Source organism: Oncorhynchus keta, chromosome 3, assembly GCF_023373465.1.
Source record: "Oncorhynchus keta strain PuntledgeMale-10-30-2019 chromosome 3, Oket_V2, whole genome shotgun sequence".
In the NCBI taxonomy this organism is placed as follows: domain Eukaryota; kingdom Metazoa; phylum Chordata; class Actinopteri; order Salmoniformes; family Salmonidae; genus Oncorhynchus; species Oncorhynchus keta.
The window spans coordinates 26,911,398-26,938,788 of record NC_068423.1 but is presented as its reverse complement, the minus strand read 5'-3'; the positions used below and the strand labels follow the sequence as shown (position 1 = coordinate 26,938,788).

The following is a 27,391-nucleotide window of genomic DNA, read 5'->3' as shown; positions in this document are numbered from 1 at the left end:
CTAAAATCGGCTTTAAATACTTGCACAAGTCTTTTCTTACTGACACTGACTTTGCTGACAGCTGCTTGAGGAAAATGTGTACTTTAATTACATGACTGTAATATGTGGTTGTCTTAACCTTGCTACGTTAAGATTAATGCATTAATTGCTCTGGATATGCTTGTCTGCTAAATGATTGAAAGGGAAGGTAATGGGGCATTACTTTAACATCTCACTGAATTAAATTTAAGAGTAGGTGAAAATGTCATGTAATTAAACACATACCAAAACTTGACTATGCAAATTATGAATACAAATGAAACCATGTATTTTTTTACAAGTTTGGAATTTGTTTAGTAATTTAATCAACCATTAAAGCAGATGGCACTGAAATAGTATTACAGTATATTGGATGGTATGAATGACCAAGGAAAATGTGTTTACATGTTTTGTATGCCAAAAACGTACTCAATGATATATTTTGTAATTTAACGATGGTTCTGTGTCCAGGCGGTGCCTCCCTGTTTGTCCATTTTCTTCCGTTTGGTGCCTAATGAACATGATGTGAGTCGTTCCTCGGGATGTGAAAAACCCTGTCTTCTATTTCTAAATTGTTGGCAAGGAAGCAGAAATAGACCGGCACCCAGGCTAAAGCCTGGCTATCAAATGCGATCCACTTCTCAATGTGTCACAGAAGCTGGGCAACTAGAAATAACTCTTATGATGACCGTTCAATTTCTACACTGTGTCCTGGTGTTTAGATGCCACCGTGTGTCCGCAGCAGGGTCCATTGGAAGGCACCGGATCATTCTTCAAGACCGTAGGCCTCACCACGTCAATGTCCCTCTCCAGATGATCCAGCAAGCCCGTGACAATACCGGGAGCAGCGTGGAAGTCAATCAGAAAGTATCCACCGCGCGTGTGTCGCTCGTTGTGTTTCGATATCTTGTACGGTAGAAGTTTCTCTCCAAGATTCTCCAGGCCTCTCACCACAGCGCCTCGCTCCATCAAGGTTTCCACTGTGCGCCGCAAAAGTGCCGCGGTCTCCGGCCTCTGCATGGCCTTTACAATGAGGGCAAGTTCATATCGAGGCATGATTTACAGATTGCGAAAGACAAGAACAGACAGTAATACAGTTTAAACGTCCAGACTCATACAAATGTCCTTCATTTACAATATTCCCCGGACGTCAGGTGCCATGTCGTGAGACGATTAGAGATGACGTAAAATATATACACTAGACTGTACCAAAAGGTGGAGGTATGGCGCTTAAAACGTTTTACATAACATCTTCATACAATACATAATAAACGCAAGTAGGACAATGTTTAGAGCTATGTCCATTAATATTACTCGTTTTGAGTACTAAATTATTATCGGACTCAAACTAAAGATTTTTTTGATTTACCGATGTGCTTTCCGTGGTTTTTATTATTTTTGGTGACGTTTTTTATTAGGCGACGGCGTTTCAACGCGCATGCGTCTTCGGCGATTTTCTTCCACACGAGCCTGGCGAAAATGGCGGAGCAAAGTTCCGTGCCGAGTGATCTTTACAAACATGTCTATTCATTTCTACTGGAGAACAAGTTTACCAAGGCTGCCCAACACTTCATCAAACAAGCTAAAGTGGTAAGTGACAATATTCCGTATCCGTATATTTAGTAGTTGTTGACAATGTTGTGTACCGCTGGGTGAGCCAGTCTGCTACGCAGGAGGTGCACGCCGTGCCGAGAGAACACGTGTGACTCCAATCCACTAATAACTCGTTTTTTATTAGAATACCCATTGATTATGTTAAATTACATATTCAACTTTTAGGATGATTGCTTCTTCAACTGCCATCACATAATAACTGGACTCAACTAGATAGCTTAGCAAGTTAACGTTGAACGATTGAATAAAATGTCTGTCTTGACGAGTCAGCAGGCTATGAAATGCCGTGTGCGTACGCTATAACTACCTAACAAGCTAGATTAACATGTCAGGCGTTTATTGTTTATTGGGAAATGGTTATTGCTGTTCGAACATTGATCCATCATCGAAAACGTTACTCGTTCTAATAATACTCCTCATTATGTGTTTCATGCACTTGTTTGTAGGTAAAACATTGTTTCGGAAATAATTGGTTACATGTAATTCCTCATGATGGCTGTAAACTTGCAAAGAGAATAAAATGGCTGATGTAAATTATTCTTCCTTTGCAACAGCCACCCCAGGATGAAAAAGAAGCCGCTGGTCTTCTTGACATTTTCAACTTCTGGGTGAAGTAAGTAAACTCTTGTCAGTAACTTTACAACCCAACAACGTGGCTGGCGAGAATGACTTGAAGTGTATATTTTCAATCCAACTTCCTTCCTCTTCTGAGAGCCCTTTTGTCGATGACTGTGGGGCTAAACCATTAAGTGCACATACCAATCGGTAACGGTTTCTTTAAATTATTTTTGAATGCCTCTCACTGCTCTCTTCGCCATTCCTTTCTCAGGTCTCCCGAAGCTAAGAAACGCAAGGCGCTGCCCATCGGTCCTGGATCCAGTGGCAGTCCGTCTGCTAAGAAGGCAAAGACTGCAGAGAGCTCCAGTGAGGAGTCGAGCAGTGAGGAGGAGGGAGCTGCAGCACCTGCCAAGGCCACACCCACAGGTACGCACTCATCTGTCCTTTTTCATATTTGCCATTTAGCCGAGTCTTATCAAAAGCGACAGTAGTGTGTGCATATATTTTTGTATGGTAGCCCCGGCGGTAATCGAACCCGTGGCTTTGCAAGCACCATGCTCTATCAACTGAGCCACACTGCTGAATGGTGTTATACTGGCCTGGAACAATGCTGGAAAGGACAATGCAAGCGAGAATACCCGAGGCAGCACATTAAGGTCCAGGTTGGCCCTATAGTGTAATACCCGAGGCAGCACACTATGGTCCAGGTTGGCCCTATAGTGTAATACCTGAGCCAGCACACTATGGTCCAGGTTGGCCCTACAGTGTACTGTTCTTGCCATAATATGGACTTGGTCTTTTACCAAATAGGGCAATCTTCTGTATACCACCCCTACCTTGTCACAACACAACTGATTGGCTCAAACGCATTACGAAGGAAAAATTACACAAATTAACTTTTAACAAGGCCCACCTGTTAATTCAAATGTATTCCAGGTTACTACCTTGTGAAGCTGGTTGAGAGAATGCTAAGAGTGTGAAAAACTGTCAAGGCAAAGGGCGGCTGCTTTTAATAATCTAACACATATATATTGATATGTTTAACAAACATGGAATCATGTAGTAACCAAAAAGTGTTATTTCATAGTCTTGATGTCTTCACTATTCTACAATGTAAAATATTGTAAACATAAATAAACCCTTGAATGAGTAGGTGTCAACTTTTGGCGTGTGTGTGTGTGTGTGTGTGTGTGTGTTTTTTTTAAGGATTTCCAAAACTCTCCAACTTTCATACCAGGCAACCCCACACGGGTTTGCGACCCCTAGTTTGAGAACCGCTGCTCCTAAACCAATATCCTACATTGCCATGGCATTGATGGACAGAGTTGACCTTTTTTTATCCAGTTAAAGGTAGCCTCAGAGGGGCCTGCAGTCTAAGGCAGTGCTAGCTGCGTAACTGCAGATCCTGGTTCGATGCCAGGCTGTGTTGCGACCGCGAGGCCCCGGAGGTGACGCATAATTGGCCCAACGTCATCCAGGTTTGGGGAGGGTTTCGCGGGCAGGGATGTTCTTGTCCCATTGCGCATTAGCGACTCCTGTGGCGTCATTAGCGACACATTGGTGCAGCTTGATTCCGGTTTAAGCGTGCGTTGTCAAGAAGCAGTGCGGCTTGGCTGGGTTGTGTTTCGGAGGACGCTCGACCTTCGACTCTCCCGAGTCCGCACGGGAGTTGCAGACTGTAACTGCCAATTGACTATCACGAAAATGGGGATAAAAAAGGTTGACTCTGAGATATGTAAACAGCATATTGGGTAGATTTTCACATCCACGAAGAGGTGAAGCGTGAGGCTCAACTTCTCTGCTGTTTTCGTATCCTGGCTACGACGTTGTGAAGTGAACCCGCGCGCATGCACAGATGCTGTTAGAGCAAAAGTCTTGCATCTCGCTAATCTCAATATCTGCGGTGTTGCTCGTGGCAACGTCGTTTTTTTTTACTGAGTCTACCTTTTTAACTGGTTTCTTGATGTGTTTTCGTTAGCAGCCAAGGCTCCACGCCCTGCTAAATCAGATTCCAGCAGCAGTGATGATTCCAGTGACGAAGAGGAGGAGGAGGCTGTAGCGAAGGTACATGAGCTATGTTTTACAATTTATCTTCTCTTTTATTACGTTAAAATCCCTAACCGTGTGATCTATGGTCAGGTCCACACACACTTCCCCCACCAGACATGCCACCAGGGGTCTTTTCACAGGGGGTCTTTTCACAGGGGGTCTTTTCACTGTCTCCAGGTCCAGAACAGAGCCATGTTGCATGGACCTCCCTTCCATCTCATTTAGTGAACGGCAAACCTGGTTTATTGAAACCGATAAAGCATCACCCAGACTTCCCCCACCAGACATGCCACCAGGGGTCTTTTCACAGAGGTCTTTTCACGGTCTCCAGGTCCAGAACGAAGGAAACGTACAGTATTATACAGAGCCATGTTGCATGGACCTCCCTTCCTTCTCATGTAGTGAACGGCAAACCTGGTTTATTGAAACCGATAAAGCATCAGATCACGGCATAACGCCCCCATGTGACCTGTGTATGTGAAACTGATAGATACGCACACACAAACTGCATGTTAATGTTTTTAAATGTAGGTAAATTGTAAACGTCTTGTCTTTTTCGTTATGTGTAGAACCCCAGTAAGATTAGCTGTTGCCATTGTGTTTCGGCTAAATGGGGATCCCAATAAAATAAAATATCAATGTTGTTGATTTGCTATAATGGCTGACCATAACAGAGCAATAGGGGAGGGCTTAGTGAAGATGATGCGTGTCCTGATGACGGCATCTTGCTGTTGAGACGTTGGCTATGTTATAAAGAAGGTGTGGGGTAGGTCTGTTCTTGCAGCATGTTTTTAAAAAAAAATCCGTTCCTCATCTATGCTAACAGAAACCTGCAGCAGCCAAAGCCCCAGTGAAGAGCCCAGTGGTGTCAGCAGCCAAAGCCCCATTGAAGAGCCCAGTGGTGTCAGCAGCCAGGACAAAGAGTTCCAGCAGTGAGTCATCAGAAGATGAGGCCAAAGCTCCTGCAGCTAGTAAGTACATTTTTAACCTTTTGGAATGAACAGGAAGTCCCGGGCACTGAACATGTTCCCAATTGCCACCTTTACCGACAACGTTTTGATCCAGAAGGATCTCTATCAGATTATTTTCTAGTGTCTGTCTTTAGCCCAGCACCCATTTTTTTATTTTTATTAGGATTGTGCGTATGACCTCAAACCTTTATACATTTGAACCGTTGTTCAACCATGAAGTCCCTTGAGGCATGGAATCTCTTTAGACGGAGACCCGACCAAGACAATCGCTTTACGACCACCATGATCCCATATTTGTATCAGCGTTGTTTCCCTCATTATGCGGTTGCTTCTTGGATATTACTTGTTTTGTGGTGGTGTCTTGCTGACTGTTCTTCTCGTGTGGCGTCTTGCTGACTGTTCTTCTCGTGTGGCGTCTTGCTGACTGTTCTTCTCGTGTGGCGACTTGCTGACTGTTCTTCTCGTGTGGCGTGTTGCTGACTGTTCTTCTCGTGTGGCGACTTGCTGACTGTTCTTCTCGTGTGGCGTCTTGCTGACTGTTCTTCTCGTGTGGCGTCTTGCTGACTGTTCTTCTCGTGTGGCGTCTTGCTGACTGTTCTTCTCGTGTGGCGTCTTGCTGACTGTTCTTCTCGTGTGGCGTCTTGCTGACTGTTCTTCTCGTGTGGCGTCTTGCTGACTGTTCTTCTCGTGTGGCGTCTTGCTGACTGTTCTTCTCGTGTGGCGTCTTGCTGACTGTTCTTCTCGTGTGGCGTCTTGCTGACTGTTCTTCTCGTGTGGCGTCTTGCTGACTGTTCTTCTCGTGTGGCGTCTTGCTGACTGTTCTTCTCGTGTGGCGTCTTGCTGACTGTTCTTCTCGTGTGGCGTCTTGCTGACTGTTCTTCTCGTGTGGCGTCTTGCTGACTGTTCTTCTTTGCTCTGTAGAACGAAAGGCTCCTGCCGCGACCCCTAAGGCAGGAAAGGCTGCAGCCGCGACCCCTAAGGCAGCAGCTCAGAAGAAGACTGCGAGCAGCAGCAGCAGTAGTGAAGACAGCTCCAGTGAAGACGAGGCGCCCACTAAGGTACTGAAACTGATCCACAACACACAACCTCTCACCAGGGGGTCTATTCAAAAAGCCTCTCGGTGGAGGAGAGCTGATTTAGGAACAGTTCTGCCTTTTCGGGTCATAACGACTACAGGTCGGTTGACAGAAGGGGCCTGATCCTGAATCAGCAGTCCCATTCTGAGACCATCTGTAAATATGTGCCCAGGACTCACACAGGACAGGCGTCCACGTTACCATGGGAGCTGTGTTGCCAGTGACAGTCTCCCTTCCTAGGCGTGGTACAGTATCTTCTTGATCTAACAAAAGTCTTGTGTGCCACTGTCATACAATGCCAGATTGGAAGAAGGAACATTAGCTACATATTGTGGAGTAAATGTGTGTTTTTTTGTGGGGGGGGTAGACGAGAAATGAAGACTCAGTCAACCGTAAAACTAAGTCATTACACATCTTCATGAAAAATCTACAATGTACACATTAGAACGAAAATACCAAGGCACTCTTCATATTTGGCGGGATATAAAAAAAATGTCTTGTTTCAGCATGTCCTCAATGATAATAAAAACTACATGCGCAGCTGCTACATCTTTAGACTGTCTACACAATGTAGTTAGTGATACCTTGACCTCCTAGACTGACTGTCTCGCCCAACAGACCCCGGTGAAACCTCCTGGCCCCGTCAAGACCCCTCCAGCTAAGGACAGTAGTTCCTCGGACAGCAGTGATGACAGCAGCGATGAGGAGGAGGAGAAGAAGAAGAAGAAGAAAGTGTCAGGTAACGAACTACTGTTTGTACTTAGGGACGGATTCCCGGACATAGATTATTTTAAGACTAAACTCAAATGAAGTGTTTTGTAGTCCAAGACCCAGCTACATCTGTCTGGGAAACCGGCCCTGAGTGCTGTCCTGGTATCTGACACCTCGTTATTCTCCTCAGCTAAAACAGTCAAAACCACCCCAGCCAAGACTGTGACCCCCAAACCTGCTGCAGCTGCTAAGACGGCAGAGTCCAGCTCTGAGAGCACAGGTAGGTTCGAGACCTAGTTTGTATCTGTTGTAGACCTTGGTTCTAGAGGTTCTAGACCTAGTTTCTAAAGGCTATAGGTTATATCTGTTGTAGACCATGGTTCTGAAGGTTCTAGACCTAGTTTCTAAAGGCTCTAGGTTATATCTGCTATAGACCTTGGTTCTAGACCTAGTTTCTAAAGGCTATAGGTTATATCTGTTGTAGACCTTGTTTCTAAAGGCTATAGGTTATATCTGCTATAGACCTTGGTTCTAGACCTAGTTTCTAAAGGCTATAGGTTATCTGTTGTAGACCTTGGTTCTGAAGGTTCTAGACCTAGTTTCTAAAGGCTATAGGTTATCTGTTGTAGACCTTGGTTCTAAAGGTTCTAGGCCTAGTTTCTAAAGGCTATAGGTTATATCTGTTGTAGACCTTGGTTCTAGACCACTAGCTAACCACGACTAGGTAAACACGACACGTTGTACATCTTCAGACGGGCGAAAGGGAAGATTGAAGAATTAGGTTGCGCTGTTCGACATTCTGATTTGTTTACATCCTTCGAAATAATACTACTACATACTAGCAGTTCAGCGCATTACCTTAACTAGCCGTGAAACGCATCACGTTACCTTAACTAGCTAACCACTAGCAGCCGTGAAACACGTCACGTTACCTTAACTAGCTAACCACTAGCAGCCGTGAAACACATCACGTTACCTTAACTAGCTAACCACTAGCAGCCGTGAAACACATCACGTTACCTTAACTAGCTAACCACTAGCAGCCGTGAAACGCATCACGTTACTAGCAGTTCAGCACATTTCTTTTACTGTGAAAAACAAATATCTACCTTTACCAGCATAGTAGACATTGAACGTCTGTAACCAAACTGGTTAAAACTCTGTCGTTGGCTGACGATAGCTATAGCTAGCCACGTGCTAACATGAGTGATACTACTAGCAGCAGTAAACCCAGGTGATGGTGAACACAACCGTTGGCTACCACGATATCCTGCACGTTATACCGGCCAATAAAGATCAGGAAGTAGAGCAAATCATAAAGACACGTCTTGAAATATGCAAAACGTGCAGTGTTCTGTTGGAGGAGTTGTTGCTAGCTTATTCCATCTCCAAACACCACGCTAAATCCGTGTGTGTGTGTGTGGGGGACAGTTGGTTTTGAATGATCTGTTGCACTTAGCCAACAATCTATATTTGTTTATCTACTAGCAACATAACATGATATGTTTTTGGGCACTTTAGTACCTACTTACCGAAGTGAGGCCTGCATATGACTGAAGCGCCAGGGGTTCACTAGTCTGTCCGGCGCAATAACACTTTATTCCCGTCTACTTGCATTTCAACCAACCGGTACAGTGCACTGCCGCCAGCACCAGGCCGGTAGTCCTTGACGTCAAAGCCGCAGCGTATTGGACGTTTTGAATTATTGATAAATGTCATGCAAATTGCTAAAATAGGAAGTGTTTTTTTTTTATTTTTTACTTTTGCATAAAGACTGTTTAGATGGAGTATCGTCAATCTACGTTAGATTTGTGGAAATATATTGTGCAACCTGTCCTTAAATGTGTTTTATTTTTTAAATGACGAGCCACTACTAACACTGTTTTACCTCAGTTGAGGTGTTTTGATCTTAAAGTGAACAGTTTCGTTGATTCTCTTGTTCCTCTTAGACTCCAGCTCTGAAGAAGAAGCAGCAAAGAAGCCAGCAGCAAAGAAGGCTACCCCAGCGAAGGCTACCCCAGCGAAGGCTACCCCAGCGAAGGCTACCCCAGCGAAGGCTACCCCAGCGAAGGCTACCCCAGCGAAGGCTACCCCAGCGAAGGCTACCCCAGCAGAAGACTCTGACTCCAGCTCTGAGGATGAAGAAGAGGCTAAGAAGCCAGAAGTAATAAGGGTTAAGTCCACAGCTGTCAAAGTAACTGTTACCCCTGCCAAGGAAGACTCTTCCTCAGACTCCAGCTCAGAGGAGGAAGAGGAGGAGAAGGGTTCGAAGACTGTGAAAGTGGCGCCAGCTACAGCAACCGTAACTGTGGCAGAGGTGAAGGAGCGGGGGGCCAAGACTGTGACTGTAGCGGGGGCCAAGGCTACTGTGAAGGTGGTGGAAGACGGCTCCTCGAGCTCAGAGGATGACGAAGAGGGGACAGTGAAAGCAGCACCAGCTAAGGCGACTCCTACCGTGACCCGAGGCAAGGCTGCTGAATCCTCCTCGGACTCCGACTCGAGCTCAGAAGATGAGGAAGAGGCTAAAAAACCAGCAGCCAAGGTGACTCCAGCGAAGACTGCCCCAGCTAAGAAATCAGACTCTTCCAGCTCTGGTAAGACAATTAATACAAGTTGGCGAGGCTGTAAGATGGAGTCATTTTAAAATGCATCCCAGATCTGTTTGTGTTGAATAAGTTGGCAAGAGGCCACAAACAGATCTGTGACTCGGTGTTACAGACAAATTAACTTTTTTACTATTATACACGGGTTACGTTACTAAAACGTTAAACCATCCAGTAAATTGCAGACTCTCGCCGGTTGGGCCCCTCTGTTGCCATAAGCAAACCGGAAAACGCTCGTCCCGAGGTGGCGCTCCTAGTGGCCGTGGACATTAATGCAGGGAAACTCAAATCAGTTTTACCTCATTTCTATCAGCATGTTATATGTGCAACCAGAGGGGGAAAAACTCAAGACCACCTTTACAGAGACATGTACAAAGCTCTCCCTCACCCTCCATGTGGCAAATTTGACCATCATTCTATCCTCCTGATTCCTGCTTACAAGCAACAATTGTTGCGGCAGGGTAGCCTAGTGGTTAGAGCGTTCGACTAGTAACTGGAAGGTAGCAAGTTCAAATCCCCGAGCGGCCAAGGTACAAATCTGTCGTTCTGCCCCTGAACAAGGCAGTTAACCCACTGTTCCCAGGCCGTCATTGAAAATAAGAATTTGTTGCCTAATTAAACAAAGGTTAAAAAAAACACACAAAAAACAGGAAGCACAAGTGAATGGAAGTAATAAGGAAGTGGTCAAGCAGTTTGGGCCGTCTGGCTCGTTGTGAAGCTACAGGACTGTTTTACACAGGGATTCCTCCAATGGCATTGAGGAGTACACCACCTCAGTCATTGGCTTTATCAATAAGTGCATCGAGGGAGAGACTAAGGTTGAAGGTCATGCGTCCTCCTATACCCAACCAAGCCGCACTGCTTCTTAACACAGCGCGCATCCAACCCGGAAGTCAGCCACACCAATGTGTCGGAGGAAACACCGTGTACCTGGCAACCTTGGTTAGCGCGCACTGCACCCGTCCCGCCACAGGAGTCGCTGGTGCGCGATGAGACAAGGATATCCCTACCGGCCAAGCCCTCCCTAACCCGGACGACGCTAGTCCAAATGTGCGTTGCCCCACGGACCTCCCGGTTGCGACAGAGCCTGGGCGCGAACCCAGGGTCTCTGGTGGCACAGCTGGCGCTGCAGTACAGCGCCCTTAACCACTGCGCCACCCGGGAGGCTCAAACAGCACTTTGGTGCGTTTTGCCAGCAGCTCTGCTGTTTATGACTTCAAGCCTATCAACTCCCGAGTTTAGGCTGGTGTAACCGATGTGAAATGGATAGCTAGTTAGCAGGATGCGCGCTAATAGCGTTTCAAACATCACTCGCTCTGAGACCTGGCTGGAGTAGTTGTTCCCCTTGCTCTGCATGGGCCGCGGCTTTTGTGGAGCGATGGGTAACGATGCTTTGAGGGTGGCTTGTCGACGTGTTCCTGGTTCGAGCCCAGGTAAGGGCGAGGAGAGGGACGGAAGGTATACTGTTACACTGGCAATACTAAAGTACCTGTTAGAACATCCAATAGTCACAGGTGTATGAAATACAAATGGTATAGAGAGAAATAGTCCTGTAATAACTACAACCTGAAACTTCTTACCTGGGAATATTGAAGACTCATTGTTAAAAGGAACCACCAGCTTTCATATGTTCTCATGTTCTGAGCAAGGAACTTAAACGTTAGCTTTCTTACATTTCTTACATGGCACATATTGCACTTTTACGTTCTTCTCCAACACTGTTTTTGCATTATTCATGATGTATTATATTAAGTTTAAAATAAGTGTTCATTCAATATTGATGTAATTGTCATTATTTTTTATTTTAATTTTTTAACTTTACCTTTATTTAACCAGGCAAGTCAGTTAAGAACATATTCTTATTTTCAATGACGGCCTAGGAACAGTGGGTTAACTGCCTGTTCAGGGGCAGAACGACAGATTTGTACCTTGTCAGCTCGGGGGTTTGAACTCGCAACCTTCCGGTTACTAGTCCAACGCTCTAACCACTAGGCTACGCTGCCGCCCCATTATTACAAATATACATATTAGAATCGGTCGATTTAATCAGCATCTGCTTTTTTTGGTCCTCCAATAATTGGTATCGGCGTTGAAAGGTCGTAATCGGTCGACATCTAGTCTGTAATACCAGCATGTTTCACGCAGACCACCATAGTCCCTGTGCCCAAGAACACGAAGGTAACCTGCCTAAATGACAACCGACCCGTAACACTCACGTCTGTCGCAATGAAATGCTTTGAAAGGCTGGTCATGGCTCACATCAACACCGTTATCCCAGAAACCCCTAGACCGCAATTTGCAAACAGCCCCAACAGATCCACAGGTTAAATCTCTATTGCACTCCACACTGCCCTTTCACACCTGGACAAAAGGAACACCTATGTAAGAATGCTGTTCGTTGACTACAGCTCAGTGTTCAACACCATAGTACCAACAAAGCTCCTCACTAAGCTAAAGACCCTGGGACTAAACGCCTCCCTCTGCAACTGGATCCTGGACTTCATGACGTGCCGCCCCCAGGTGTTAAGGGTAGGGAACAACACATCTTCCACGCTGATCCTCAACACGGGGGCCCCTTAGGGGTGCGTGATTAGTCCCCTCCTGTACCCCCTGTTCATTCAAGACTGCACGGCCAGGCACGACTCCACAACACCGCTAGGCCTGATCACCGACAACGACGAGACAGCCTATAGGGAGGTCAGAGTGCTGGTCGTGTGGTGCCAGGACAACAACATCCTCAATGTGATCAAGACAAAGGAGATTGTGGACTACAGGAAAAGGACCGAGCATGCCCCCATTCTCATCGACGGGGCTGTAGTGGAGCAGGTTGAGAGCTTCAAGTTCCTTGGTGTCCACATCACCAACAAACTAAAATGGTCCATTACACGAAGACTGTCGTGAAAAGGGCACAACAAAGCCTATTCCCCCTCAGGAAACTGAAAAGATTTGGCATGGGTCCTCAAATCCTCAAAAAGGTTCTACAATTGCACCATCGAGAGCATCCTGACTTGTTGCGTCACTGCCCGATATGGCAACTGCTCAGCCTCCGACCGCAAGGCACTACAGAGGGTAGTGCGTACAGCCCAGTACATCACTTGGGCCAAGCGTCCTGCCATCCAGGACCTCTATACCAGGCGGTGTTCTGAGGAAGGCCCTAAAAATTCATGCTCCAGCCACCCTAGTCAGACTGTTCTCTCTGCTACCACATTGCAAGTGGTACCGCAGCACCAAGTCGAGGTCGAAAAGGCTTCTAAACAGCTTCTACTCCAAAGCCGTAAGACTCCTGACCAACTAATCAAAGGGCTACCCAGACCCCCCTTTTACACTGCTGCTACTCTCTGTTTATTATCTATGCATAGTCACTAACTTTATCTACATATTACCTCGACTAACCGGTGTTAGCAGTTGATAATGTTCTTCAATAACGAAGACACCGACGCAAATCAGGGGGAGAAAAAAGAGATTTATTTGAAAAGGACAAATCATAGATGTTATGCTGGGAGGGAGATGTTCAGTTTTCCCTGTCCTCAGTTTTGCTTCTGTTCTAACTTTGCACCAGTTGGGTACATTTCAGTCAGACACCGGAAAAAGTTGTCTTTTAACCTGTTAAGAAAAGATTTCCTGCTCGTTGGGCGCTGAATAACGTCCACAGAAAATCACAGTTAAGTGTTACATAGCACTCGGGAGTGGGAGATTTGTATTTAGGTCTTGGCTTAGACTGTCAAACAAACTCACATTTTATTTAACTGAATCTACCATTTTTAAATGCTGTAATGTTGGCATCTGTCTGTCCTGTAGACTCTGACAGCAGTTCTGAGGACGAGACACCAGCTAAACCTGCTGCAGCTGCTCCCAAGGCCCCAGCCAAGGCTGCTACAGAAAACAGCTCGGACTCCGACTCTTCTTCTGAAGATGACGAACCCCCAGCTAAGAAGGCTACCCCGGCCTCTGTTGCTAAATCAGCTTCCAAACCAGCAACCCCGGTTCCTAAATCGGCTTCCAAACCAGCAACCCCGGTTCCTAAATCGGCCTCCAAACCAGCAACCCCGGTTACTAAACCAGCTGCAGGGGAGAGCAGCTCGGACTCCGACTCTTCTTCTGAAGATGACGAACCCCCAGCTAAGAAGGCTACCCCGGCCTCTGTTGCTAAATCAGCTTCCAAACCAGCAACCCCGGTTCCTAAATCGGCCTCCAAACCAGCAACCCCGGTTACTAAACCAGCTGCAGGGGAGAGCAGCTCGGACTCCGACTCTTCTTCTGAAGATGACGAACCCCCAGCTAAGAAGGCTACCCCGGCCTCTGTTGCTAAATCAGCTTCCAAACCAGCAACCCCGGTTACTAAAGCAGCCGAGAGCAGTTCAGACTCCGACTCTAGCTCAGATGAGGATGAGGCCATAGCTAAGAAGGCTACCTCTAAACCAGCCACACCAGTGGTGACTAAATCATCCTCTAAACCAGCCACCCCAGTGGTGACTAAATCAGCCCCAGCCAAGGCAGCAGCCGAGAGCAGCTCCGATTCAGACAGCTCGGACTCGGAGGACCAGGCGGCTGCTACGAAGAAGACCACCCCCAAGACCACCCCCAAACCTGCAGCCAAGAGTCCTGCCGTCAAGACACCGGCTAAAGCTGCAGAGTCGTCATCGTCCGAGGAGAGTAGCTCTGAGGAAGAGGAGGCCAGTAAAAAGACTGTGAAACCCGCTGCCGCCCCCAAGACCACCCCCAAGACCACCGCAGCAGCCAGACCTAAAGCCAAGGAGGACAGCAGCTCTTCAGATGACTCCAGTGATGAAGAGGGTAAGAAGATTCACACATTATCTCTCATACTTTATGTAGGCGTATTTTAGTTGTTGTGTATCTTTCATATTTCGAGGTCGCTTGTGAATAAGCGTTGTATTTTTATACATATGACAACTAAATAGAACTTTGAACCTTGCAGCAGCGCCCAAACCAGCAGCAGTGAAGGCTACAACACCAGCCTCGGCTAAAAAGGCAGCCGAAAGCAGCTCCGACTCTTCCGACAGTTCCGACTCGGAGGTGGAGACAGAGGCCGCCAAGACGACGCCCGCTAAGCCTGTTCTGACCAATGGAAAGCCAGCTACAGCCAAAGCAACAACCTCTGCAGTCAAGGTAACGAAACCGACCAAGGCTGCCGAGTCTTCCTCTTCCGAGGAGAGTAGCTCTGAGGAAGAGGCCAGTAAAAAGACTGTGAAACCTGCCGCCACCCCCAAGACCACCCCAGCAGCCAGACCTAAAACCAAGGAGGCCAGCAGCTCATCAGACGACTCTTCTTCGTCTGAAGAAGAGGAGGCAGCGGAGAAAGCACCGGCAGCAGTCACCACTCCCATCGCTAACGGTGAGTTTTGAACGCCACTATAAAGTCTGGAAACTGTTCAGTGGTCATTTTAAACTCATGATATTTACCCAATTTGATTCTTGACAATTATAGCTTTTAAATGCCTCATAAGCCTTAGTACAACTGTATTGTGTTGAGTGCTATCTTAATGGCCTACATATTGGAGCCATTTACCAAGAGAAGGAAAAATGGCCCATGTTTTGCAGCAAGGCTAATTATCACGCTACAATTCAATTACTTGAAAAGTCATCCTTGTTTGAATGGTTTCCATTGTTTTCTAGTTGTATTGCCCTTTTTTAAATTGATTATTGGGTTAGTGTAACTGGATAGATTGACAAGAAGGATATTTTCCTCATTATCCCTCTTCTCTCCCTCCACAGGCATTGTAAACGGTAAGAGAAAAAGGGATGGAGGAGCCTCGGAGGATGAGGAAGAATTAACGACACCTAAAAATAACAAGGCAGCAGCAACAACAACACCACAGACGTTCCCTAAAGTCTCTAAGAAGGTGAGAACAGAACGGAGACTGGCTAGCGATTGGCTTGTATAACTATTTAATACTTATCATTAGTTGGTTTGGTATTTGTTGTATATGGAAAATAAACTTTGACATGGTGTCAGACTTAGTATACATAAATAGATGTGTTGCATTTCTGTACCACAGAGATGCTTTTCTGGCATGGATGAACAGTGCCTTCGGAAAGTATTCAGACCCCTTGACTTTTCCCACATTTTTATTACGTTACAGCCTTATTCTACAATGGATTTAAATTGTTTTTTTCCCCTCGTCAATCTACCTCGTAACGATAAAGCAAAAACAGGTTTGGACACATTTGCTAATTTATAAAGAAATTAAAAACACATTTTTACATAGGAATTGCAGAGAGAAATACTTATCAAGCTCTGTCAGGTTGGATGGGAGCGTTGCTGCGCAGCTATTTTCAGGTTTATTCAGAGATGCGCTTGTCCACTCAAGGACATTTCAAGACCACTCCTGCCTTTGTCTTGGCTGTGTGCTGACAGATGGCGCTGAAGGAGATGCCTGCCATTTTACAGGCTCCTAACCAATTGTGTTTTTGCGTTATTTGTAACTTATTTCGTACGTAATGTTTCTGCCACCGTCTCTTATGACAGAAAAGAGCTTCTAGATATCAGGACATTGATTACTCACCTCGTATCAGACAAAGATTATTTTCTTGAATGAGTCGGACGCGAAGGATTTGCTTCAGACACCCGACATGGGCCTAATCCCCGTCCTTCTCCCGAAGAAGAGACTGAGATATCGGGAACGTAGGTCGGGGTGCCTTGTAAGGATCCGGCGCCGAGTGAGTAATCCCCCCTCTACCATCAGTCCTATTAGCTAACGTGCAATCATTGGATAACAAAATGGATGAGTTCTGCTCAAGACTATTGTTAGCAGTTGATGTTATTCTTCAGTAACACGAGGAAAATCAGGGGGAGGTAAATAGGTTTATTCAAAGAGAACAAATCATGCTGGGAGGTAGATGGTAGATGATCGTGCTACCCTGTCCTCAGTGATTCTCTCCACAGAACAAAGGAACAGGATGTAATTTATAACCCAGCGCTAGCCTTTGGTTGACCAATTAGACTTCCTTGCAATAAAACTGGGCCAATGGCCAGATAACAGTATCCTATTTCAAGCTCGATCCCTGGACAAATTCCTGCCATGTATCTGACCCAGTGATTAATAATTTTCTATTACAGAAAAACCACTATTTCCATTGATCATTAAATCTAGGCCTTAGGTCCTCTGCGTTGTGTCTTTATCTTCAAAATATTCTTACTCCATCAGTCACTGGCTTCATCAATAAGTGCATTGAGGAGTACACCATATCAGTCACTGGCTTCATCAATAAGTGCATTGAGGAGTTCACCACATCAGTCACTGGCTTCATCAATAAGTGCATTGAGGAGTTCATCACATCAGTCACTGGCTTCATCAATAAGTGCATTGAGGAGTTCACCACATCAGTCACTGGCTTCATCAATAAGTGCATTGATGACGTTGTCCGCACAGTGACCGTACGTACATATTACAGGCAACATCTGCACTGAGCTAAAGGCTAGAGCTGCCGCTTTCAAGGAGCGGGTCTCTAACACTGAAGCTTATAAGAAATCCTGCTATGCCCTCCGACTAGCCGTCAAAACAGGCAAAGCGTCAAATACAGGACTAATATTGAACCGTACTACACCGTCTGACGCTCGTCGGATGTGGCAGGGCTTGCAAACTATTACGGACTACAAAGGGAAGCACAGCCGTGAGCTGCCCAGTGACACGAGCCAGATGAGAGAAATTACTTCTATGCTCAATTTCGAGTCAAGCAACAATGAAGCATGCGTGCATGAGAGCATCAGACGACACAACAGTAGTAGGCTTGATCACCAACAACGACGAGGGAGGAGGTGAGGGCTCAACGTCAACAAAACAATGGAGATGATCGTGGACTTCAGGAAACAGCAGAGTGAACACCCCCTTATCCACATCGACGGGACTGGTGGAGAAGGTGGAAAGATTTAAGTTCCTCAACGTACACATCAAACAAACTGAAATGGTCCACGCACACAGTGGTGAAGAACGCGCAACAGAGCCTCTTCAACCTCAGAAGGCGCAATAGCGCCTCTTCAACCTCAGAAGGCGCAATAGCGCCTCTTCAACCTCAGAAGGCGCAATAGCGCCTCTTCAACCTCAGAAGGCGCAATAGCGCCTCTTCAACCTCAGAAGGCGCAATAGCGCCTCTTCAACCTCAGAAGGCGCAATAGCGCCTCTTCAACCTCAGAAGGCGCAATAGCGCCTCTTCAACCTCAGAAGGCGCAATAGCGCCTCTTCAACCTCAGAAGGCGCAATAGCGCCTCTTCAACCTCAGAAGGCGCAATAGCGCCTCTTCAACCTCAGAAGGCGCAATAGCGCCTCTTCAACCTCAGAAGGCTTAAGGAATTTGGCTGGTCACCTAAAACCCTCAACTTTTACAGATGCACAATTGAGAGCATCCTGTCAGGCTGTATCACTGCCTGGTACGGTAACTGCACCGCCCACAACCACAAGGCCCTCCAGAGGGTGGTGCGGTCTGCCCAACGCATCACCGGTTGCGAACTACCTGCCCTCCGTGACACCTACAGCACCCGACGTCACAGGAAGGACAAAAAGATAATCAAAGAAAACAACCAACCGAGCCACTGCCTCCACATTGACTCTGTACCAGTACCCCCTGTATATAGCCTCCACATTGACTCTGTACCGTAACACCCTGTATATAGCCTCCACATTGACTCTGTACCGGTACCCCCTGTATATAGCCTACACATTGACTCTGTACCGTAACACCCTGTATATAGCCTCCACATTGACTCTGTACCGTAATACCCTGTATATAGCCTCCACATTGACTCTGTACCGTAACACCCTGTATATAGCCTACACATTGACTCTGTACCGTAACACCCTGTATATAGCCTCCACATTGACTCTGTACCGTAACACCCTGTATATAGCCTCCACATTGACTCTGTACCGTAACACCCTGTATATAGCCTCCACATTGACTCTGTACCGTAACACCCTGTATATAGCCTACACATTGACTCTGTACCGTAACACCCTGTATATAGCCTCCACATTGACTCTGTACCGTAACACCCTGTATATAGCCTCCACATTGACTCTGTACCGTAACACCCTGTATATAGCCTCCACATTGACTCTGTACCGTAATACCCTGTATATAGCCTCCACATTGACTCTGTACCGTAACACCCTGTATAAAGCCTCCACATTGACTCTGTACCGTAATACCCTGTAATACCCTGTATATAGCCTCCACATTGACTCTGTACCGTAACACCCTGTATATAGCCTCCACATTGACTCTGTACCGTAATACCCTGTAATACCCTGTATATAGCCTCCACATTGACTGTACCGTAATACCCTGTATATAGCCTCCACATTGACTGTACCGTAATACCCTGTATATAGCCTCCACATTGACTCTGTACCGTAATACCCTGTATATAGCCTCCACATTGACTGTACCGTAATACCCTGTATATAGCCTCCACATTGACTCTGTACCGTAATACCCTGTATATAGCCTCCACATTGACTCTGTACCGTAACACCCTGTATATGGCCTCCACATTAACTCTGTACCGGTACCACCTGTATATAGCCTCCACATTGACTCTGTACCAGTACCCCCTGTATATGGCCTCCACATTGACTCTGTACCGATACCCCCTGTATATAGCCTCCACATTGACTCTGTACCGTAATACCCTGTATATAGCCTCCACATTGACTCTGTACCGGTACACCCTGTATATAGTCTCCACATTGACTCTGTACCAGTACACCCTGTATATAGCCTCCACATTGACTCTGTACCGTAATACCCTGTATATAGCCTCCACATTGACTCTGTACCGGTACCCCCTGTATATAGCCTCCACATTGACTCTGTACCGGTACCCCCTGTATATAGCCTCCACATTGACTCTGTACCGTAATACCCTGTATTTAGCCTCCACATTGACTCTGTACCGTAACACCCTGTATATAGCCTCCACATTGACTCTGTACCGGTACCCCCTGTATATAGCCTCCACATTGACTCTGTACCGTAACACCCTGTATATAGCCTCCACATTGACTCTGTACCGTAACACCCTGTATATAGCCTCCACATTGACTCTGTACCGTAACACCCTGTATATGGCCTCCACATTGACTCTGTACCGTAACACCCTGTATATAGCCTCCACATTGACTCTGTACCAGTACCCCCTGTATATAGCCTCCACATTGACTCTGTACCGTAACACCCTGTATATGGCCTCCACATTGACTCTGTACCGTAACACCCTGTATATAGCCTCCACATTGACTCTGTACCGGTACCCCCTGTATATAGCCTCCACATTGACTCTGTACCGTAACACCCTGTATATGGCCTCCACATTGACTCTGTACCGTAACACCCTGTATATAGCCTCCACATTGACTCTGTACCAGTACCCCCTGTATATAGCCTCCACATTGACTCTGTACCGTAACACCCTGTATATGGCCTCCACATTGACTCTGTACCGTAACACCCTGTATATAGCCTCCACATTGACTCTGTACCGGTACCCCCTGTATATAGCCTCCACATTGACTCTGTACCGTAACACCCTGTATATGGCCTCCACATTGACTCTGTACCGTAACACCCTGTATATAGCCTCCACATTGACTCTGTACCGGTACCCCCTGTATATAGCCTCCACATTGACTCTGTACCGTAACACCCTGTATATGGCCTCCACATTGACTCTGTACCGTAACACCCTGTATATAGCCTCCACATTGACTCTGTACCAGTACCCCCTGTATATAGCCTCCACATTGACTCTGTACCGTAACACCCTGTATATGGCCTCCACATTGACTCTGTACCGTAACACCCTGTATATAGCCTCCACATTGACTCTGTACCGGTACCCCTGTATATAGCCTCCACATTGACTCTGTACCAGTACCCCCTGTATATAGCCTCCACATTGACTCTGTACCGTAACACCCTGTATATGGCCTCCACATTGACTCTGTACCGTAACACCCTGTATATAGCCTACACATTGACTCTGTACCGTAACACCCTGTATATAGCCTCCACATTGACTCTGTACCGTAACACCCTGTATATAGCCTCCACATTGACTCTGTACCGTAATACCCTGTATATAGCCTCCACATTGACTCTGTACCGTAATACCCTGTATATGGTCTCCACATTGACTCTGTACCGGTACCCATTTTAGAATAAGGCTGTACCGTAATAAGTCAAGGGGTCTGAATACTTCCCTAAGGAACTCTATACGTGTCAGGTGTTTGATGGGTCGATACAGAACCGAGGTGCATTGTGGAACTAACTGGTCTGCGTCAGTGTCAAATATGGACTAAACTTGACTCCTAAATTCCCTGTTTGACCCGTCTGTCCCTCCTAAAGATCAATGTGCCTTTCCGTAGAATAAGAGAGGAGGAAATTGATGTGGATAACCGACTGGCTGACAACTCCTTCGACGCCAAGGTGAGAACTACACTCACCTTTGTCTTGACTATAGAAATGACAAATGGGGCTCAAACTTGATTCAGTTGCGATTTTGTATAATTATTTCCTTTAACACAATGTACTAAGAACACACATTACAGCTCTCTGTGTACTAAGCCCTTCATTTAAACACATTACAGCTCTCTGTGTACTAAGCCCTTCATTTAAACACACATTACAGCTCTCTGTGTACTAAGTCCTTCATTGAAACACACATTACAGCTCTCTGTGTACTAAGCCCTTCATTTAAACACACATTACAGCTCTGTGTACTAAGCCCTTCATTTAAACACACATTACAGCTCTCTGTGTACTAAGCCCTTCATTTACATTTACATTACATTTAAGTCATTTAGCAGACGCTCTTATCCAGAGCGACTTACAAATTGGATTTAAACACATTACAGCTCTGTGTGTAGAAACATTATTGGTGATATTTATTCACTCAATTGCAGGGCCTTTAAAAAAAATATTTGTATTTTTATCTCGAACAAGTAATTTCTGGGTAATGATTTAAATACCTTACTGTGATTGGTTAAAATTCTAAATGGTCAAAAAGAGAAACAAAACGCTTCTTGGCAAAGATCGATTTTCCAATTTAGCTGGGAGGGGACAACTGAAATCGAGTTATTGGCCGAGAGCTTTGGAACTCTTTCTTATTTACATTTACATTTAAGTCATTTAGCAGACGCTCTTATCCAGAGCGACTTACAAATTGGTGCATACACCTTATGACATCCAGTGGAACAGCCACTTACAATAGTGCATCTAAATCTTTTTAGGGGGGTGAGAAGGATTACTTACCCTATCCTAGGTATTCCTTGAAGAGGTGGGGTTTCAGGTGTCTCCGGAAGGTGGTGATTGACTCCGCTGTCCTGGCGTCGTGAGGGAGTTTGTTCCACCATTGGGGGCCAGAGCAGCGAACAGTTTTGACTGGGCTGAGCGGAACTGTACTTCCTCAGTGGTAGGGAGGTGAGCAGGCCAGAGGTGGATGAACGCAGTGCCCTTGTTTGGGTGTAGGGCCTGATCAGAGCCTGGAGGTACTGAGGTGCCGTTCCCCTCACAGCTCCGTAGGCAAGCACCATGGTCTTGTAGCGGATGCGAGCTTCAACTGGAAGCCAGTGGAGAGAGCGGAGGAGCGGGGTGACGTGAGAGAACTTGGGAAGGTTGAACACCAGACGGGCTGCGGCGTTCTGGATGAGTTGTAGGGGTTTAATGGCACAGGCAGGGAGCCCAGCCAACAACGAGTTGCAGTAATCAAGACGGGAGATGACAAGTGCCTGGATTAGGACCTGCGCCGCTTCCTGTGTGAGGCAGGGTCGTACTCTGCGGATGTTGTAGAGCATGAACCTACAGGAACGGGACACCGCCTTGATGTTAGTTGAGAACGACAGGGTGTTGTCCAGGATCACGCCAAGGTTCTTAGCGCTCTGGGAGGAGGACACAATGGAGTTGTCAACCGTGATGGCGAGATCATGGAACGGGCAGTCCTTCCCCGGGAGGAAGAGGAGCTCCGTCTTGCTGAGGTTCAGCTTGAGGTGGTGATCTGTCATCCACACTGATATGTCTGCCAGACATGCAGAGATGCGATTCGCCACCTGGTCATCAGAAGGGGGAAAGGAGAAGATTAATTGTGTGTCGTCTGCATAGCAATGATAGGAGAGACCATGTGAGGTTATGACAGAGCCAAGTGACTTGGTGTATAGCGAGAATAAGAGAGGGCCTAGAACAGAGCCCTGGGGGACACCAGTGGTGAGAGCGCGTGGTGAGGAGACAGATTCTCGCCACGCCACCTGGTAGGAGCGACCTGTCAGGTAGGACGCAATCCAAGCGTGGGCCGCGCCGGAGATGCCCAACTCGGAGAGGGTGGAGAGGAGGATCTGATGGTTCACAGTATCGAAGGCAGCCGATAGGTCTAGAAGGATGAGAGCAGAGGAGAGAGAGTTAGCTTTAGCAGTGCGGAGCGCCTCCGTGATACAGAGAAGAGCAGTCTCAGTTGAATGACTAGTCTTGAAACCTGACTGATTTGGATCAAGAAGGTCATTCTGAGAGAGATAGCGGTAGAGCTGGCCAAGGACGGCACGCTCAAGAGTTTTGGAGAGAAAAGAGAGAAGGGATACTGGTCTGTAGTTGTTGACATCGGAGGGATCGAGTGTAGGTTTTTTCAGAAGGGGTGCAACTCTCGCTCTCTTGAAGACGGGAGGGACGTAGCCAGCGGTCAGGGATGAGTTGATGAGCGAGGTGAGGTAAGGGAGAAGGTCTCCGGAAATGGTCTGGAGAAGAGAGGAGGGGATAGGGTCAAGCGGGCAGGTTGTTGGGCGGCCGGCCGTCACAAGACGCGAGATTTCATCTGGAGAGAGAGGGGAGAAAGAGGTCAGAGCATAGGGTAGGGCAGTGTGAGCAGAACCAGCGGTGTCGTTTGACTTAGCAAACGAGGATCGGATGTCGTCGACCTTCTTTTCAAAATGGTTGACGAAGTCATCTGCAGAGAGGGGAGGGGGGATTCAGGAGGGAGGAGAAGGTGGCAAAGAGCTTCCTAGGGTTAGAGGCAGATGCTTGGAATTTAGAATGGTAGAAAGTGGCTTTAGCAGCAGAGACAGAGGAGGAAAATGTAGAGAGGAGGGAGTGAAAGGATGCCAGGTCCGCAGGGAGGCGAGTTTTCCTCCATTTCCGCTCGGCTGCCCGGAGCCGAGCGGTCCATTAACTCATTGGTCCATTGGTCCATTAACTCAATATGTCACAAGACAGACAAAGGTCATCCCACCTAAACAGGATGAAATTTCAGGACATCTTTTCAAACAACACTAAAAGGGCATTATCATTTCACAGCATTTTTTCCAATCATATGTACATTTTAAAAAATTATAATAATTCACACGCTGAATGGACCATGTTCACGTTCACACCTTAGCTTGTGCTTGTTCCTAAAACTCAAAGTAAAAGCTGTACAGTAGATGTGAATCGACAGTCGTCAACATTTCATGATTGGCTAGACTGGTTCTGACTGTCTCTGTGCTCTCCTCAGCGCGGGTCGGATGGAGACTGGGGCCAGAGGGCCAATGACGTGCTCCGCTTCACCAAGGGGAAGTCCTTCCGTCACGAGAAGACCAAGAAGAAGAGGGGTAGCTACTGTGGAGGAGCCATCTCCCAGTCCGTCAACTCCATCAAGTTCGACAGCGACTGAGAACCTAGTCATCGTTTGTCACTACCCCTCTTCCTCCCCTCTCGACCCAGGACTATCTGAGGACCAGGACGGTCTGCCCCCCTCCCCCGACCTCCCCCTCAGCAGAAACCTGACTGAGCTGAAGATCGTGAACTGAACTAGAGCTGAGACTGCTGCACTCACATAAGTGGCTGGTGATTTGTAGTTCGTACGCCTGTGTTAATTAAACCAGTCCTTTTAAAATGCACATTTCTGTAATGGTGGAATGACGCTGTAGAAGTGGAGACTAGCTTTCCTTGAAATGGCACGCAGTCAAGACACCTCCCATATGTCCTAAACTGCACCCTATTCACTATGTAATGCACTACTTTTAACCTGATCGAAAGTAGGGCACTACTTTTAACCTGATCGAAAGTAGGGCACTACTTTTAACCTGATCGAAAGTAGGGCACTACTTTTAACCTGATCGAAAGTAGGGCACTACTTTTAACCTGATCAAAAGTAGGGCACTACTTTTAACCTGATCAAAAGTAGGGCACTACTTTTAACCTGATCGAAAGTAGGGCACTACTTTTAACCTGATCGAAAGTAGGGCACTACTTTTAACCTGATCGAAAGTAGGGCACTACTTTTAACCTGATCGAAAGTAGGGCACTACTTTTAACCTGATCGAAAGTAGGGCACTACTTTTAACCTGATCGAAAGTAGGGCACTACTTTTAACCTGATCGAAAGTAGGGCACTACTTTTAACCTGATCGAAAGTAGGGCACTACTTTTAACCTGATCGAAAGTAGGGCACTACGTAGGGAATAGGGTGCCGTTTAGAACAGAAGAAAGGCTGCAGAGGGGAGGTGTCTTGGCTTGTCTCCCCTTGTGCCTTCAGGACTGATCACAAAGGAGTCATGTACAACATATAGCCACCAGGTGGCTGTAGTCAGCCACAGTTAAATATAAATTCAACCTGTTTTCAGATTTTTCTCTCGGCCACTTAATCTGTTGCTTGTTGTGAAATCGTTAGCCTGGATCTCATACATTATGTCCAGTGATATTTTTTTATTCCCCACCCCCCAGTCGTAAATTTAAATTCTGTTTCTTGTTTATTGTAGTTTGCATTGCGGGGAAAGGGGTTATTCGTTTGGATTTTTTTGGTGTTGTCAGGAAATTGACTTTTTGTATGGAACATGCAGACCTGTGGGGTTTTGTTTTGAGGGTTGAATGAAATGTTATTTTAGTATGATTTATTATGGGGTGGATATTTCATAGTGGGTGCGTTCCAGGCTGACTACATTTGCAGTGGCCCAACCAGATCTCACGCCTGGATAAGGATTCAACCACTGCAATGTTAGTCAGCCTGGAACGCACCCGTTTTAGATCAGTATTTAAGTTTTTTTTTTTTGCCTGGGATCATCCAACTGTTATTACAAGCTGCAGTCTAAAAATAACTTCCTGGGTCGTGTTCAGTGGGATGTACTGAAACAAAACGTTTTGAAATGGTAAACACCATCTGAAATGGTACCCCGTTCACTAGTGGTCGTAAGTAGTGTACTGTAGGGAATACGCTGCCATTTCAGTTGTGATGTTGATTCCTGCTTGAAGTCAAAACTGCCAGCCTATTGGGTTTGGTGGTTCATTGGTTCAGCAGCCAACCACAAGTTGTTTTTAATTTTGTGAATTTTCAATTTCATGTTTCTAATTGAGTATTGTTATTACTTGAATAAAATACCTAGTTGTTCCAATCTCTCCCTCCTCCCTCCACGTTTAGAAGCTGTCTTTTTCCGTTCACTTAGGAACTTAAGAGTACAAATGAATTCAATAAAAAAATAGAACCAATATTTAAATTACCCAGAAGGCCAATTTTTTATTTTAATTTCATTTTTTAAAAAACATTTTATTTACTTAACCTTGTCCTCTAGGTTACTGAATCTCTTTTCTACTGCAGTTTGCTACTCAAATTCATGCACTTCGGTAGAAGAGGAACGAGGTTAGAGCCCGTTGCATATTTTCAACTAGGGCCCAAGAAAGCAAACATTACTTACCTTTTTAGCATACCTAAAAATAAAAAATAAATTAAATACCTTTTTATTTAGCTCGGCAAGTCAGTTTAAGAGCAAATTCTTATTTACAATGACTGTCTAGGAGCAGTGGGTTAACTGCCTTGTTCAGGGGCAGAACGACAGATTTGTACCATGTCAGCTCGGGATTCAATCTAGTAACCTTGGCCCAACACTCTAACCACTAGGCTACCTGCCGCCCCTACACTCTAACCACCAGGCTACCTGCCGCCCCTACACTCTAACCACTAGGTTACCTGCCGTCCCTACACTCTTAACCACTAGGCTACCTGCCGTCCCTACACTCTAACCACTAGGCTACCTGCCGCCCCTACACTCTAACCACTAGGCTACCTGCCGTCCCTACACTCTAACCACTAGGCTACCTACCGTCCCTACACTCTAACCACTAGGCTACCTGCCGTCCCTACACTCTAACCACTAGGCTACCTGCCGTCCCTACACTCTAACCACTAGGCTACCTACCGTCCCTACACTCTAACCACTAGGCTACCTGCCGTCCCTACACTCTAACCACTAGGTTACCTGCCGTCCCTACACTCTAACCACTAGGCTACCTGCCGTCCCTACACTCTAACCACTAGGCTACCTGCTGCCCCTACACTCTAACCACTAGGTTACCTGCCGTCCCTACACTCTAACCACTAGTCTACCTGCCGTCCCTACACTCTAACCACTAGGCTACCTGCCGTCCCTACACTCTAACCACTAGGCTACCTACCGTCCCTACACTCTAACCACTAGGCTACCTGCCGTCCCTACACTCTAACCACTAGGTTACCTGCCGTCCCTACACTCTAACCACTAGGCTACCTGCCGTCCCTACACTCTAACCACTAGGCTACCTGCCGCCCCTACACTCTAACCACTAGGCTACCTGCCGCCCCTACACTCTAACCACTAGGCTACCTGCCGTCCCTACATTCTAACCACTAGTCTACCTGCCGTCCCTACACTCAAACCACTAGGCTACCTGCCGTCCCTACACTCTAACCACTAGGCTACCTGCCGTCCCTACACTCTAACCACTAGGTTACCTGCCGTCCCTACACTCTTAACCACTAGGCTACCTGCCGTCCCTACACTCTTAAC

General features: G+C 46.5%; 2 protein-coding genes across 4 annotated transcripts; one reads left to right on the top strand and one right to left on the bottom strand.

The window, feature by feature from the left end:
- Positions 1 to 322: 322 nt before the first annotated feature.
- Positions 323 to 1,099, bottom strand: mrps6 (mitochondrial ribosomal protein S6). The gene has a single exon (XM_035765278.2). It carries the CDS (start codon positions 1,072 to 1,074, stop codon positions 718 to 720), a length of 357 nt encoding a protein of 118 aa, XP_035621171.1. The 5' UTR covers positions 1,075 to 1,099; the 3' UTR covers positions 323 to 717.
- A 290-nt stretch (positions 1,100 to 1,389) lies between these two features.
- On the top strand, positions 1,390 to 25,963 carry nolc1 (nucleolar and coiled-body phosphoprotein 1). 3 transcript variants are annotated; one of them, XM_052494907.1, is made up of 14 exons: positions 1,390 to 1,608; positions 2,187 to 2,245; positions 2,462 to 2,616; positions 4,172 to 4,254; positions 5,066 to 5,210; positions 6,132 to 6,268; positions 6,905 to 7,025; positions 7,188 to 7,277; positions 8,947 to 9,591; positions 13,399 to 14,394; positions 14,537 to 14,953; positions 15,334 to 15,461; positions 20,962 to 21,042; positions 24,089 to 25,963. In XM_052494907.1, the coding sequence occupies exons 1-14, from the start codon at positions 1,390 to 1,392 to the stop codon at positions 24,245 to 24,247; spliced, it is 3,435 nt and encodes a 1,144-aa protein (XP_052350867.1). In that variant the 3' UTR covers positions 24,248 to 25,963. The 3 variants fall into 3 exon arrangements, with proteins under 3 accessions (XP_052350867.1, XP_052350856.1, XP_052350875.1); XM_052494896.1 differs by having other exon boundaries at positions 4,169 to 4,254; XM_052494915.1 differs by having other exon boundaries at positions 4,169 to 4,254; positions 20,982 to 21,042; positions 24,089 to 24,238.
- The last annotated feature ends 1,428 nt before the right edge of the window (positions 25,964 to 27,391 follow it).

Coding starts and splice junctions, on each gene's coding strand:
- mrps6 (XM_035765278.2), bottom strand. CDS start 1,074: ATGCCTCGATATGAACTTGCCCTCATTGTAAAGGCCATGCAGAGGCCG.
- nolc1 (XM_052494896.1), top strand. CDS start 1,390: ATGTGCTTTCCGTGGTTTTTATTATTTTTGGTGACGTTTTTTATTAGG. Junction 2,246..2,461: donor ATTTTCAACTTCTGGGTGAA/GTAAGTAAACTC, acceptor TTCCTTTCTCAG/GTCTCCCGAAGCTAAGAAAC. Junction 9,592..13,398: donor ATCAGACTCTTCCAGCTCTG/GTAAGACAATTA, acceptor TCTGTCCTGTAG/ACTCTGACAGCAGTTCTGAG.